The following is a 15,730-nucleotide window of genomic DNA, read 5'->3' on the forward strand; positions in this document are numbered from 1 at the left end:
TCTTCTCATAGAAATGCAAGTAAAATCTGTCATCAAATCATCTATTTTCGATACGATTGAACTACAAGTAAAATTCCTCAATTTTTTGCCAGGCAACAAAAAAAAAAAAAAAGGCCTTGCCTCCAACAGCAGTCAAGGACTTTCATTACTAATAATAATGAAAAACAAAAAGACATGACTTTTTTAAGCAAAGTAGCGAGATCAAAGCACATCAAATACTTTCTTGTCTAAAAGTCTGTGAAGGGAGTCTTTTACGAACAGTTGCACTGGTTCAGATAGCAATGAGCAATGTAGATAAAATAATATGGTACACACACCTACACGGAAAGTTCCGTGAGCTTCAGGAGTTTATAAAACATATAGCAAGAATAATTAATAATAGACAAGGGGGAAAAATTAGAAATTGCATGCAACAACAAAGGTTTCCTTTGATTGCCATGCAAAATCAAACATTCAGTTGAACCTCCCCTTCCAAGCGTAACCTCTTGGTTCCTTTCTCTTCACCTTGGCTGGCGGTGCTTCCCACCAGGTTTTCTTTGGCCTCAACCGAGCACCTTTTGTAAGGTTTGAATCCTGTTCGACGAGCCTTGAGCTTTCCATATCCAAGCCCTATTGTCAGCAGGCCCTCATCTAGATTGTTGTCACCTCTTGGTGATTCCTTCTTCTCTGATTCTTGAAGGTTAGAAGTCCTAATGTTGAGATCTAATAATGATGCACCTCCATCTTTATCTTCTTCCATTTGTTTTTCTTTCGCGTGATCATTCTGATTCTCTTGATTATTCTCGTCATCGTATGGAGGTGAAAAGCTTTGGGGCAACACCTCTCTCGAGAATAGTGCTTGAAATGCCAGCCGCCCCTGACAAAGTAACACAATGGTGTAGGCTATAAAATTTAGAATCAAATTAGTAAAAAGGCACCAATAAAGTAAATGCCTTCATACCTCTTCAGAAACCTCCTTCCAAGAATCACTCGTGTTGCTGTTGCTTTTACTGCGGCGATTAATCATCTCGGCAATTGGATTGTCAGCATCCGGTTCTTTTGATTCTTCTTTCTCATTCTCATGCTTCTCTAAGGCATCTGTCTCTACTTCACTGCTAGAAGCTGTATTGGAACCGCATGACGAACGGTCGACCTGTTTTCTGCCCTTTGCCTTATTTGAATCATGTAGCTCAGTTGTTGCAGCAGCATTTTCATGATCAGCAGCTTTTGAATTGGATTTATGCTTTGCACTGCCACTTTCCTCGGAGTCTGAAGACGACGCAGCAGGAGATTTCAAAGCTGAATGTTGAGCTTGCAAAGCGTCTGAATATTCTGGGTCCGCCTGGTCCTGCAAGGGAGGATTGAGAGAATTCTCTCCCCGCTCTGCATTGGCTGCTGGAACTTGATCAGTATGGATTGACGGAACTCCACTTATGGATGGAGTGCAGGTAAATGCAGTGTTAAGCGGAGCACATAAAGGAAGCAGTCCATGGGATGCCCACCATGCAGTTGCAGCTGCTACAGTAGCAGCAGCTATTGCTGCCATACTAGGAGTGGAGCAACCTTGGTTGAATGCAGGAGAATCCGCTGAGGCTTCCACATTGGAATGGGGCCAAAATGTAGATGCAAAGCTTGCTGCAGCATGTGCGGCTGGGTTTTGAAGCAGCGTAGATACAATGAGGCTTGAAAATGTGGAAGACATGTGAAGAAACGACTGGTAGTCATCTTGATTATGGCGAATTGGGGTAAAGGGAGGATGAAAAGCCCGAAATGATTGATGAGCAGACGTTCTTGATGCATTACTTTGATGTTCAGTCGTAGCAGATGCAGCTGAATTTGCAAAGAGGTTATGGTGGCCACGAACCTCTCCCACTGGATGAAATATCGGTTCTTTGAATGGCATATCTGAGGATGGCATTTGAGTACAAGTTCCTAGGCTCCCATCAAGAACATGCACAGGCACATGCCTTGGGTACTTCTGGGTAGTTTGCATCTCCTCAGTCGGCGCTCCACAACTTAAGTCATCCATCTTCTCGTCTGAAGAATTAGCATTTTCCAACTTTAAGTTCCTACTTGCGTCGTTATCTTCTACTGTCATCTCTGTGACATCAGCTTTCTCAACATTTTGATTTCCGTCAAGTTCGACAGTGACATAAGATCCACTTGGGTCATCCTGATTTGCCTTTTTCATTGAAGGCACTAACTCCCTGAAAGTGCATGCATTTCTGAGTCCCACAGGTGGCTTGGGAGTGGATCTTTTGAAAGCAGAAGAACAATGTTCTTGAAGCTGGGTAAGAACTTCTGAGCAATTGTCATCTTGATTTTCTTTTGTATTAGTTCGTTTTCCTTCTCCACCAGATTTCTGATAAGAAGAGAAAAATAAGTCGCAAAATAATTATTAGACGAAACAAAAACTGAGACTATATGAACATGGTTTCAGAATTTCATATCACATACAAGGATGTTTAACTCTTCAAAGGCAAACAAGAAACAAGATTCAAAACTAGGATTTGTCAATTAATTCAAATGAAAGAGTAATAACCTCAGGAAGTGGTTCCTTTTCCAAGTCCAGTACTTGTTTACAGTGATGAGAAAACTCTGATGACAAATATTTTCCATCCTTTGCTCCCACTTGTGATGTGGAAGTACCTGCACTGGTCTTTCGAGGATAAGGATTGCTTGGTTTCCTTTTAGGGCGTGGAGGTGGAATATCTATGTCAATTGCTTGCCCTACTGGAACACCTTTAACGAGAGCCTCCTTCTCCAACTGCAATCGAAATATATATCAGCATTTCCACATGAACTGTCATAACAGATTCACATGAAATATATATATGACACAGCTCACAGCTCACAGCAGATTCAAGGACTATTTTATAAATAATCATCCCCCCATGAACTGTATTTTCTGACACAGCTAAAAAGTTATGACAGCACACGGTTCAGAAACATAAATTAGCCAATTGATATTTGTAGAACGTAAAATTATACGAAAAAAAATGAGATTAATCATCTTTGCAATAAAACCTTCAACTTCGTAAATGATTTCACCGAAAAATCTTATGAAAGCAGGAAATAAATTATAACATCTACTTTTCTACCAAGTGCACTGTGAATCAATGAGCCTAATCATCTTTGCAATAAAACCTTCAACTTTGTAAATGATCTAGTTTCACAAACAAATGAGCGTTTCACTGAAAAATTTTATGAAAACAGAAAATAAATTATAAGATCTACTTTTCTACCAAATGAATTGTGAATCCACTATGAATGCACTTCACTAAAAAGCCTTGGGAAAGTTTGTTTGCACTCTCCAGTCCCACAAGAAAAGACTCTTAACGTTGCACCAATTAAATGAAGCGTTGGAAATTGTCTTCCTTAAGACAACGTTGGGGATTCATAATTCCATCAACCCCACACAACAAGCAGTAGCACTTACACGTCCTAATGATGTAGGCAGTCTTTATCAAAAATCCAGATACGTCACCAAGCTAACATCTTCAGTGACTAAAACTTCAAGTTGAACAATCATCTCTACTTTTGTCCCAGATCATCTATTCATTAAGAATTGATTTCTTTTCTATTGCATACCATATATAAATTCTACTTCATATTGGTTCACCAGCAAGTATGTTTCTAGATTATCAAGCATTCTAAACCAAAGCAATTGTCAGTTGGCCAGCCAAACTAAAGAATGTGCCTTACAAATTTCTGTCCCCCACAATCTTGTTCTATACTTCGATGCAAGGGTATATTCTACTGAGAAAGTATAAATCCTCTTTTATTCCTATGCTCATGAAGCTTTACTTTTCCAATAAGATTTATCTAGAGAGAATGAGCTACTCCAAAAGGCGTCTCCGATTTTTCCAAGCAGTACCGATTACCAAACAATGCTTATGAACATAATTGTTCGATCTTTCTATAACTTCGTGCATAGGAAGCACCTTCGAAGCCTACAAGATTGCAACAGATAATTGTAAAGTGATGTACCATGGAACTGTATAATTTTCTCTGTACTCTTAAATCTAATTTGCCCAAAACCCTAGTTGCATCTTCATACTCCTAAATAAAAAAAGGGGGGCTGGTTTGGCCAAGCTGTCAGCCTGACTGCTTGGCCAAACCAACCCCCCTTTTAAGCTAGAGATGAGAAATCGATACTGAGAGGATCAACAAAACACTTTTTAGGTCAAAACTACTCCAAATAATCATAAATATTGCATAGAGATAAGCCTACTTAATGAAGACAAGAGGACCGTAGAGCACAGATCTATATCTTACTTGATGAAGACAATAGGACCATAGAGAACAGATATATTATAATATCAACTTGTTCAAAAATCTGTTCTATCCAAATATTATATCAACCTGTTCAAGAATCTATCTTTCAGTCGGACAAATTGGACGGGTAAACTCTGAATTTTCATTTCTAACATCGCCACACAATTTATAAGAGTGCACTGTGCACACTTTATGTTCCAAACTCCAGGAGGCATACTTTACTACAAGGTTGAGCCCTTCCAGACACTGAATGACAAGGATACTGTGAGATGTCCTGTAACCTCCAATTTATCATAAATCATTGCTTCTATTAGTTATTACTAACACTACACAAACAAATTCAAGGTGAGAAAAACAAGAACTTTGTTCATACAACTTTGAGAAGGTTGTACAGAACCTCATATAGTACTGTCATCCTAATAGCTTCTTCACAGTCTAACTTCATTTGGTACCTACCCATCACCTCAGTAAAACCTGATTTGCTCTTCCAAACTTGCAATTTGTTCAAGTTATCCCTCTTAAATTGTATAACAATGGAGTTAATCTGAAATTGATGTAAACCCAATAATCATGAAGCACACAACTCCATACTGCTAATGGATTTCTGTAACAAAATCCTTGACGAAGTCACACATCACCTATGCCATCCATTTCATAGTAAATAAGACTGTATCCTCCAAACTTGGGTGGCAATTTATTTCCTCCGTAACAGATAAACTTGTATCACCTAAAAAAGGAGAATTACATATTTCGATGTGTTCTTACCACTTAACAAGACTTGTTAACTTTTATTCTAGTACAGAATTCCATCACTATTTGTTGTGCTCTAGTTGAGATACTATGACTCAATGATACAACTTGTTACGGATGCCTTTGTGGGCAAGACATGAGGGAGACGTGGTACCCAAGTCAGAAGCGCCAAGAATGGGAAAGAAGACAAAGAATAATCTTATTTTAGTAGTATCCTAATTAGGAGAGTCTATTTTTAGCAAATATTCTAGTTTCCTATAAGAGCAATTTCCTATTTTCTAGTTTCCTATTTCTATAAGAGTAATTTCCTATGTAACCTCTATTTAAGGGGACAATTTTGAGAGTAATAAAGCAGAGAAGAATTTTGTTCTAATTACAGAGGTTTAAGACTCTCTTCCCAACGAGTCTTAAGATTAGGAGCTCCCTTCGACGAGTTCCATATATTGTTCACCATAGGTTCTTCTCGTGGCAGAAATCACATCAAGGAAAGGGCTTCATCAACCGCAGTGGATTTTCCCGCGAATCGTCTAGTGACCCGATCCGTAACTCATGAACGTAACACAACTTTAAGAGAAAATCCAAGTACACTCTCTAGCAATCTATTACCTGCACTTGTTATTTGTTAGTCATATTCTGCAAAGTTAAATACAAGTCTATAACGTACCTCCTGCCACCTACACGCTTGACAGTTGTAAGAGTATCTTACGGACAAGTGAGTGAGAGACAAGCAGAATCATGCTCACATAAAGTACAACTATCTTTTTTATATACCCAAAAAAGTACAATTGTCGTTTGGCAGTGCTCCTGATGCTAAAAAAAAGCACTGGTTTTAAATTTAAAAACAGTAATACATCTTTACTAGTATTATAGCATTGCAAAAGCTGTTTTAGTAGTTCATTTTTTTTGTTTTCTCTTTTACTGGGACTGCTATTAAATAGCATGACACGAGCAAACTAAGAAACAATATTTCAAACAGATGTGGGATTGCAGTTCACAGGCCCGATAACCAAGCAATAAAAAGCAAAAAAAATGTCTAGTGGAAGCATAAGGTAAGAAGGTACCAATTGACCTTTGAAAAGAATTTCTGAGCATGACTTCTGATTTGCACAGCAGTCTTTGTTCCTATATGTTCTGCACGCCATGTAGAAACAGACGAGAAGAAGAGATGTAGATCTCCAATTAAGAAAAAAATACACAAAAAAGGCATTTTACATCATTGATAATGGTAAATACTTGGTGAATTAAGCTAAAGGCAGTCTAAAGGAATAGTAAATATGTATATTTTGTTATTTTTCTTTTTCTTAAAAGGATAGTTCTACAATGTGTACCATAAGATACAAAACTACTACTTACAGCTTCAGAATCATAAGCAAAGTAAATGAACAATACCAAAAAGATAAGTTCAAAGTACTTCCAAATTTTAACCTTCGATTCGCTGCCATGCTCTCCCATAGAGCTTCAAGGCCTCAAGGAACCTATTATGCTCCTCTTCTGTCCATCGCTCTCGTTGCTTTGTAATGGTATATGGCTTTCTTGTCTACCATTACAAGATATTTATAAGTTCAACTTTCACACCCATTACACAATTTCCAATTCAACACAATATTTAGAAATAAAATGGAAATATTTATAAAGAAGAAGCTATATTCCATTATGTCACCTCAACAAAATTTAGTCCAAATTTTTTTACCTTAATAACAAAGTCTTCTCCGGAGGAGTATGTGTCCATTGTCGGACCTAGGCAGCTGCCGCTGCTTCAAATCCTCCCTGACGAGCAATGGATAAAGCGAGAACTTCCCATGATTGCGGACAACGTCAACAGCTAAAAGAGGTAAAGCCGTGGTGGTAGTAGACAACAGGACGTTATAAGGAATTGCTACTGCAAAAGAAAACAAGTAACAGCAATCGATAGTGATCCGTCTCTGTAACTTATTTCAGCAGTAATTTAGCATTCCAAAATTTTTTACAAGATCAGCTGATTGTGAATTTATTAAGACCAATCAGAAATTCAGCAGAATAAGTAAACAAACAATACTATTCATTAAAAAATTTCTGAGTCCACCGCAACAGAGAGGCAGAGAGACACTTCTCCGAAAGAAGTAAAAAAAATTCCTTTATTCAGAATCCTCACCAAAACGAACCCGAAGACGCCAAAACCTTTCAGAAACGGAAAATAAGAAGGGGAAAAAAAAACAACAAATAAGAGAGAGAAACTTGCATCAGTAATCAACCAGCCACTTCTATATCCACTTCTCAACAATGCATCAATAACCGTGTTTTTTTCCCCCACGATTTAGCCCTCTGTTTGGTTGCCGAGAAAATTAAAGAAAACTCAAAATTCAAAACAATACAACTGCGCTGAAAGCAAAAGCTGCCAAGCTCAGTGAACAGTTGTGCTTAGCTGATCAGAAAACTTTCTCGAAACATCTATCAATTCCAAAAACCATTTCCTTTTATCTCGGCAAACCAAACAAAAGCCCTAAAAAATGCAGAATAAAAAAAACTCACCTCCCGGTAAAGACATGGAGAATCAGAAAGCCGTCAGGACAACCTTTCGAAGCTCGATCACGCATGAACGCCAGCCTCACCGAACATCTGCCGGAGAAGCCATGGATTCCGGCAATGGAAGAATAGAATTATTCGAATTACTCAAATCGAAAAAACGAGAGAAGAAATCAGAGAAAACGAAGAAGCAGAGAAAGAGAAAAGAGAGAGAGAAACAAAAGTGAAGAAGAAGAAGAAGAGCTGAACCTAGAACTAGCACTATAAACTAATTAAGCGAAAAAACGAGTACTTTCCATAGCGATCAATCTCAGCCACTATTATTTCTTGTGGATTTATTTTTCCTAAAAATTAATAAAATTGGGCGTCTTTATTTGAGGCTCTCAGGCCATCAACAGACCGAACAGGGGACGAACGCGTTCTCGGATCGTGCCAAGTGGCGCAAATTTAGCGGCAGATTACACTATCAGCGTACCCTTTCGCTTTTTCCATACTTCTTTTTCGTTTTTTATTACTTCTTTTCTCTTCTTTATTCGATTTTCTCTTTTTTTTTTTTGTGTTTTTCTTTTTTTGTCATCGTTCGTCTACCTGGTTCTCGATTCTCATCCACAAACTCGGACGGGGCTCAGGGATACGTCGGTAAAAGCGCATCGAGCTCCCTAAGTGGGGCCGTGAGATGACCTGGCGCGTGGCGAAATAGTTGGGCGTCCGGTCACGTGCGTACGGTGGCCCCAGTAAGGGCCAGAAACTTAGGGCATGTTCTTTTATCCAAAAAACTCAAAAAAAGACAACTTAAGTTTCAATTTTATTTAAGTTCACGTTCTTTTAAGTTTTAATTTTATTCAACTTTACTCAACTTTATTCAAGTTACAATTTCAACTCAAGTTATAACTCAAATTCAACTCAAAAACTACACTCAAGTTACACTCTAAAAGAACAACCCCTTAGAAAGGGTGTTACACTGTGGGGTGTCTTCTGTGCCGCACGTGGAGCTTTCTGAAAGTCCAAAAAGATAATGTTTAGTTACTGAATTTAAAATTATAATTTATAATTATTTTTAGTTTATGTGTGTTTTTTATGAAAAAAAATATTATAACGAGTTATAAATTATGATCCGAACTATAGCATAGATCCTTGCTCTAAACGCAGACTAAATGGTTGGTTACGTGGGACTCATATTACCATATAATTTTAGGACAGTTAAGTTTCTTAATTCGGGTTTTTAATACGAGTTGAGATACGACTTTATGTGATATTTTTTTACTGTAGTAAAAAAGTTAGATGTGACTGTTTCTGAGAACTTTTTTACTGTAGCAAAACTCAAATCGGTGAAATGAACAAGACCTTAGTGCCTAACCAAACCTTTTGACCTAGTAACATTAGAATTTTTAATAAGTGAGTAAAATTTAGGTGGATGGTTACGGGTTCAATCTCGTCTTGTAAAAAAAATTATGATTTTCAAGATACAATTTAATACACAAGAAATTAGATTGATAATTAGAATATGTTAATGTGTTATAGGTAGGGATGTCTGACCTGAATCCCAACTTTTTAGTCTAACCCGCCCGGCCTGCATAAATATATAAGTTGGTCTGCATGGAATCCCCAATTCAATTTCGATAGAGGTCTATACTTAAAAATCTGGCCAAATCTAATTAAAATTTCGAGCCAGTCTACCTTTTTCCACTCAATGCAGAACGACTCATAAAAGAGGCCATAACATGTGAGATTGGGTCGACCCGTTTTCACCGTTATGTTTACAATTAGAATCATAATCTTTACGTTGTCATGAAATTTGTCAAATTTTGTAACAAACGCACCCTTATTTACAGTATCATTGATTCTTATTATAAATTTTTTTTTTATCAAAATAGAAATAAAAATTTATATCTTATAGTAGAATTAAGCATTAAATTATTATTAGACTATGACTGCAACTACCCCTAATTATAAATTCAAAGAAACGTAATAGTCTCATATGATATGATACACACGGGGAAGGTTTCTTCACCATAAAATTTCTATGAAAGTTTAATTGTATACACTTTTTTGTTTTTCTTGATGTAAAATTTTACACGCTTTTTCTGTCTTTGACTCTTGATGAATATAAAAAGCGAAATGTTGACGTCAATATACACAATATATGATAACCTTTAAATAGGATATGAAAAAATATTTTAGAGTGAGGCATATTTTTCTCAAGTATTGTTGAATAATTTTTTTTTTCATATGTTTCATGTGATTATACTATAATATAATATGATAGTTCATAATTATATTTTATTGTTAATATATATTTCTCATAACCTACAAAATTTTTTTTTAAAATATAAAAGATATTACTATTCATTATCTGCAATAATAGAAATTATTATATATTTTAACTTTGGGGATGTAAGATTTGAATTCACATAACTTAACACTGGAAATAAAACTACTGCCATATCAAATATGCAACCACCGTAAATCTCATATTTTATTAGTAATGAAGAAAAAAATTAAATTACTAGTGTTTGGGATTTGAACGAAAAACTCAACACATTAAAAACAACTTAACATTTATTAACACTAATTGAACCTCGTTCAATTACCATTACTATCCATCTACCAAATTCGTAAGACTGGTTTAATAAGATTTGTTGCTCGAGAAATAGCAAGGAATAAAATTGTTGTAACTGTCCCTAAAAGCAATTATGGGATAATTCCAGCAATTAGTATTTGATAAATTTATTTTCAAAAAATAACAAGGAATAAAATTGTTGCAATTGTCCCTAAAGGTAATTATGAGATAATTTCAACAATTAATATTTGGTAGGAAAAAAAACGTAGTAACTGCAACAGGATTACTGAAATCTTTGGAATATGTTAAGAGGAAAAACACGAATAAATGGATTAGATGATATATGTTTTAAATACTTCAAATAACTATACTTTTAAACTCTTTAATATGAAAATATTAAGGTCACGTTTAGTTTATAGATTTTAAATCATGATTTATAATTTTAATTTTTAAAATTTAAAATTTTATAGAAAAAAAAATAAGAATAAAAAAGACAAAAACCTTAAAACAAAACAGAATTAAAAAAAAAAGTCATTTCCACCTAGGAAAGAAAGTCTTGTGGTGATGATGACCGAAATTATTTTCTCTAGTATTAACTAGTATGGAAAATGAACGGCCATCCTAGAAAGTGGCACAAGACGACGACTTCTCTGATTCTGACACATAATCTGAGAGACAACTTTTTTCTACATTTGATCAAAGTGAGCGTGTAATAGGCACGTGGCATGTGAACTTCCATGACGACACATATCTGAATCAGGGCCACAAGTTTTATTTATTGTATTGTACGTGCCACGTGTGTACAGCACAAAACAAACTCTAGATGCTAAGATTGGTTGGACACGTCGCACGTATTTGTAGAAATTATCCCTGAACTAATTGTGGTTTAGTAAATTATTACTTAAAACTTGTGATTTTAATTATTAACCCCTATTTTTGTTTAACCGTTACAATTCAGTACATTTGGCAAAACGGCTGTTAATTTTGTGACGGACTTCTCCACGTGCATCTCACGTGTAATATTTTAAAGGGGCATCATTAGGTTTAGGTTAATTCGACAAATAATCCATGAGGTTTACATTTAATCTCACTGTAATCTCACTTTAATATTTGATTTTTAATTGTCACACAAATAGTCCTTAAAGGTTTATTTTGTTTTAGTTTCGGTCATTTCATCAACTAGGCATTAAAATTTGATAGAATTTGTGTAAATTAGAGTATAAAATTAGAAACAGCTAAAATTTTAGTTCTATATGTAAAAATTAACTTTTGCCTTTTGTATTATTTTAATCTCTAAACTTTATTTGTTTTCAATTTTAGTCTATAATTTTTACAAATTCCGTTAAATATTTAACACTAAACTAATAGAAGGACCGAAATTAAAACAGAATAAAACCTCATGGACTAACTGTGTAACGTTTGAAAAGTCAATAACTAAAGTGAGATTGGAGCTTAATGATACATTGGAGTTGTGCTTATCTTTTAATACTTCTAATTGAGTGTTTTGTTAGTTTTAGAGTGGTTTTAGTAGTTAATTTATGCACTTTTAGTTGATTTTACAGATTAGCATGATTCGGAGTTCGTAGATGAGTGTTAGAGTAATCTTTGGAGCTAAACTGAGATTAGAGAGCCTCGGCCTTAAAAGACGGCGCCTAGGCTCTGAAATGGTCCATTTACAGTACAAAAACCCGAGAGAAGAGAGCCTAGGCCTTTTGCAGTGGAGCCATGACTCTAAAGTACGTAATTACATGGGTTTTTCGTTCAGGGCTGCGGCGCCCAAAAGTAAAGCCACCCATGACACTACTTCGAAGCATTTGCTAATTTTTTGCGTTCATCTGGCCAGGGCTGCAACGCCCAAATAGTAGGGCCGCGACGCTACTTCAAAAATTTTGCCGCCTTGAGTTCATTTGAGTTCTAAAAATTTATAAAAATGCCATTTTTATGGTTATTTTGGAGAAGAACCCTTTCCGCTAGAAGCGATTATTTCACAGAGAAAAGCACCCACAAAATAATGAGAGCCCCGTTGGAAGAGCTGAGAGAGAAAATATTAGGGGAAATTATTTTGGGGAATTTGGAGTCACTCTTTTAGGATTTTTATTTTTAGTTTTAGGTTTTGCAAGGGAGAAAATATTTTGAAGATCAAGAATTGAAGATTGAGGATTGAAGAGTTAAGCTTGGAGCCTGTGACACCTACATATGAGTTTTTCCTTCTAATTTCTCTATCTCTGTATTTTTGTGAATTGAGATGTTGGAACCCTTGATTTATTTTGTTTTTATTTTTGTGTTCTAATTTTCTTTTGCTAGGGCTATGAGATTACCAATTCTATTTTAATTTAATTAATTTATTTTTGCTTTCACTGAATTAATTCATTAAGAGTTTATTATTCATGGTTGTTATTTCTTTCTCTATGCTTAATGTTTTTAATTATTTGGCCAATATTCGAATTGTTTTAGAGACCTAGATTGAAACCCCAGAAGGAGATTTTTAGGAATAGCTTCTTGTGAGAGAAATCGTAAGGTGCATGCGACATCTAACGATAGTAACATGACTTGTGTGAACAATTAAGAGAACCATAAAGTGTAATGAATTTCTAAGGTGGTGGAATTCACATCGAAAGATAGTGGGTTTACATGCTAGGAATGTATTTGATAGCATCCCGAGAAGGACTATTAAATAATTTAGGGTTACTCGTTCTAACACTTGAATAATAGTCAATGTTAGTAAGAATAATGAATTAAAGAAGATTAAATTTGGCGAAATCAATTGCCCTAGTCTTTAATTTATTTGATTTTTATTTGTATTTTGCTCATACTATTTTTCTATTTTGTTTTAGGCTATTCAAATAATTTTAGAGTTAACCAATTTCGGTACTTAATTAAAATTAACGCAATCCTCATGGGAACGATACTTTATTCACTACTTTATTACTTGTATGCGATATTGTGCACTTGTAATTTTCACATCACTTAACCTCAAAGACTATTTGTAAGATTAACATTAGATTTTACAACTCTCTCAAGTCTCTCTCTCTTTAAGTACCAATTCTAACAACCACAGGCCATGAGTGATTGTTTCCCATCAACACCTTTCCCCCATTTATGTTTTCATACTCTGAAAACCACTATTTCCTGGGGCACATATGATAAGTGCACCCCGAGTCTAGTATCCATTCTTCTTCATTTTGGACTAGGGTCACAGCAAGCATCTCTGAGCTTTCATAACCATCACATTGACTAGCTATTGCAGCATCTCCACCCTCATTAGGTTTCTCAGCCAGCTGCTTATTCCACTTATGGCAGTATCGTTTTATGTGGCCAGGCTTATTACAAAAGAAACATTTCCTCTGACCATACTTAGACTTAGATCTAGAACTAGGTTTGTTCTTTGATTTTTCTGACTCTCTTTTATGTGGCCTACCTCTTGAAAATAGACCCTTATCACCCCTGGCAGACAATTCATTCTTAATTTCTAATTCTCTTGATCTCAAGGCTGACAGAACATCCACTAAAGTCAAGCTTTCTCTCCCATACTTAATGGCATTCTTAACTTCTTTAAAGGTTTCGGGTAGAGAAATAAGTAAGATCACGGCTTGGTTTTCTTCTTCGATCTTTTCTCCAATATTGGCTAAGTCTATTATTATTTTGTTAAAGTCATCAAGATTTTTTTCCAGACTCTTGTTGGGATCCATCCTATAATTGAACAAACTTGTCTTGAGATAAATCTTATTAGTCAAAGACTTTGTCATATATAACTGCTCGAGTTTGAGCCATACCTTTGTCGCGGTGTCTTCTTCGTTAACTTGCCTGAGTACATTATCTGACAGGTACAAGATGATGGTTGAAAATGCAATTTCTTGCATCTCCTTCTTTTCTTCTTCGGTTCCAGAGACATCCTTCATGTCTCCAAGTGCCTTTACCACCTTTTGCTGAACTAGAATAGCCCTGAGTTTTTTCCTCCATAACCCAAAATCAGCGGTCCCATCGAACTTTTCCAGTTTCGAATCTTGTTGTGCCTATTCTTGACAATTCTGAATAATCTTGTGCTGGTTCTCGAATCGAATTCGGGTGCGAAAACGTGGGGATGGAAAACAGCGGATCGTGTATAACAAAAATTTTCATAAAACTTTTGAGATACTCTATAGATTATATTAATTTATGCACGAATAAATTAATCACATTAATTTACATCATTCAAAGATCAACCGAAAAATACCTGGAAGCCGACTCGGATGATAACTTGAATTTCTTTGATCACGAACAGTCCTTGCTCCAAGCTTTGTGTTTAGAATACCAAAATCTTCCACGTCAATTCCTTGATTCCACGTAGACGTGTGTGTGGGCACACGTGAGACAAAATAGGTTTCTTAAACACTCGAATTTCCACAAACATCAACGCATGCACGATGTGAAATTTTTGGAGAAAAATATTTTGTTCTCTTTTTCCTCTATGAGAATTTCGGCCACACTCAAAAACTAGGGCTCAATATATGTTAAAAATTGTCTCTACAATTTTCTATCTTTCTCATATTTAAAGAGAAGAAGTCAAACTTCAAAATAGAATCAAATCCTTATCTCCAATTTTGAATTTGGAATAAAAAATTCCTTCCCCTTATCCACTTGGTGGCCGGCCACACTCTAGGGTTTTATCCCTGTGTGTGGCGCCGCCTATCTCAGATAGGGAAGGAAGAGATTTTATCCTTGATCTAGTAGTCCAATTTTAATTTAGATTCAAATTCGAATTTAAGTCAAACTTAAATTAATTTGAATTCTAAATTGAACAGCTTATCAAATAAGTTTAAATGGATAAATCTAGATATGTTCAAATTCAAATTTAAATAATCACATTATTTAAATAATAATTAATTCTCAATTAATTATTTTTAGAGTATTTAATTTTAGAATTCCGTAATTCTAAAATTCCCATTTTGCCCTTTGTGTCTAGTAGAATTACAAGGACGACGCGGGGACTCAGGTAGAATCCGTTAACCTCTCTAGTTACATCTTTATCCTTGAGTACCATTGATTCTCTAATGGATAGTGATTCATAAAACACATTCATGAACTAGAGCGCTTTTACTAATCCAAGTACCGAATCAACACTCAAGAAAATTATTTATCTGCTTCTTTCTCAAGAAGGAATGGATTCCATCTCGTATAATAACATTCCCAGCTACCTATTTCATTATGTCTCCAAAATATAAGGAATAGGATTCAGGGTCTCGGAATCCGTACCGAGTAAATCAAAAGACATAAATCCATAAATAGGAGTTTGTTAAGAACTCAGGATTAAGATCATCCTATATATGACCATCGGTAGACTCAATTAGAATTTCTATGCTTAGCGGAAATTATTAGAAATTCATATTGTGTCTGCGTCCATGTTCCACATAATCTCATTATGCGAAATACACTCATTCAATATCTCGCCATATTAACAGTGCGGATAACACCGTTCCATTCTAAATGGGAATGACATGTATTAATAATATTTTAATTAAAGATTCTGAACTTTAATTAAATTCATTATGAACAATTACTTTTGATTATTATCCTTAAACATTATCCTCTCGTATACAACACTTATATACCATGTTTAAGGTTACATAAATAATCAAGGAATTTTATTTGATATTCATAAAATATTCATAAATATATGCACAT

The 15,730-nt window shown here is 35.3% G+C and overlaps 1 protein-coding gene across 3 annotated transcripts; it reads right to left on the reverse strand.

Annotated features, from left to right (window-relative positions):
• Window positions 1-197: 197 nt before the first annotated feature.
• Window positions 198-7,748, reverse strand: LOC21402551 (protein LHY). Of its 3 annotated transcripts, none has more exons than XM_024172698.1 (8): window positions 7,516-7,748; window positions 7,139-7,164; window positions 6,698-6,883; window positions 6,433-6,544; window positions 6,077-6,138; window positions 2,522-2,746; window positions 941-2,341; window positions 198-856 (listed from the first exon to the last, which is right to left on the reverse strand). In XM_024172698.1, the coding sequence occupies exons 3-8, from the start codon at window positions 6,734-6,736 to the stop codon at window positions 446-448; spliced, it is 2,250 nt and encodes a 749-aa protein (XP_024028466.1). In that variant the 5' UTR covers window positions 6,737-6,883; window positions 7,139-7,164; window positions 7,516-7,748; the 3' UTR covers window positions 198-445. The 3 variants fall into 3 exon arrangements, with proteins under 3 accessions (XP_024028466.1, XP_024028464.1, XP_024028465.1); XM_024172696.1 differs by having other exon boundaries at window positions 6,698-6,886; XM_024172697.1 differs by lacking the exon at window positions 7,139-7,164 and having other exon boundaries at window positions 6,698-6,886.
• Window positions 7,749-15,730: the final 7,982 nt, after the last annotated feature.

Source organism: Morus notabilis, unplaced genomic scaffold (genome assembly GCF_000414095.1).
Source record: "Morus notabilis unplaced genomic scaffold, ASM41409v2 Scaffold1303, whole genome shotgun sequence".
In the NCBI taxonomy this organism is placed as follows: domain Eukaryota; kingdom Viridiplantae; phylum Streptophyta; class Magnoliopsida; order Rosales; family Moraceae; genus Morus; species Morus notabilis.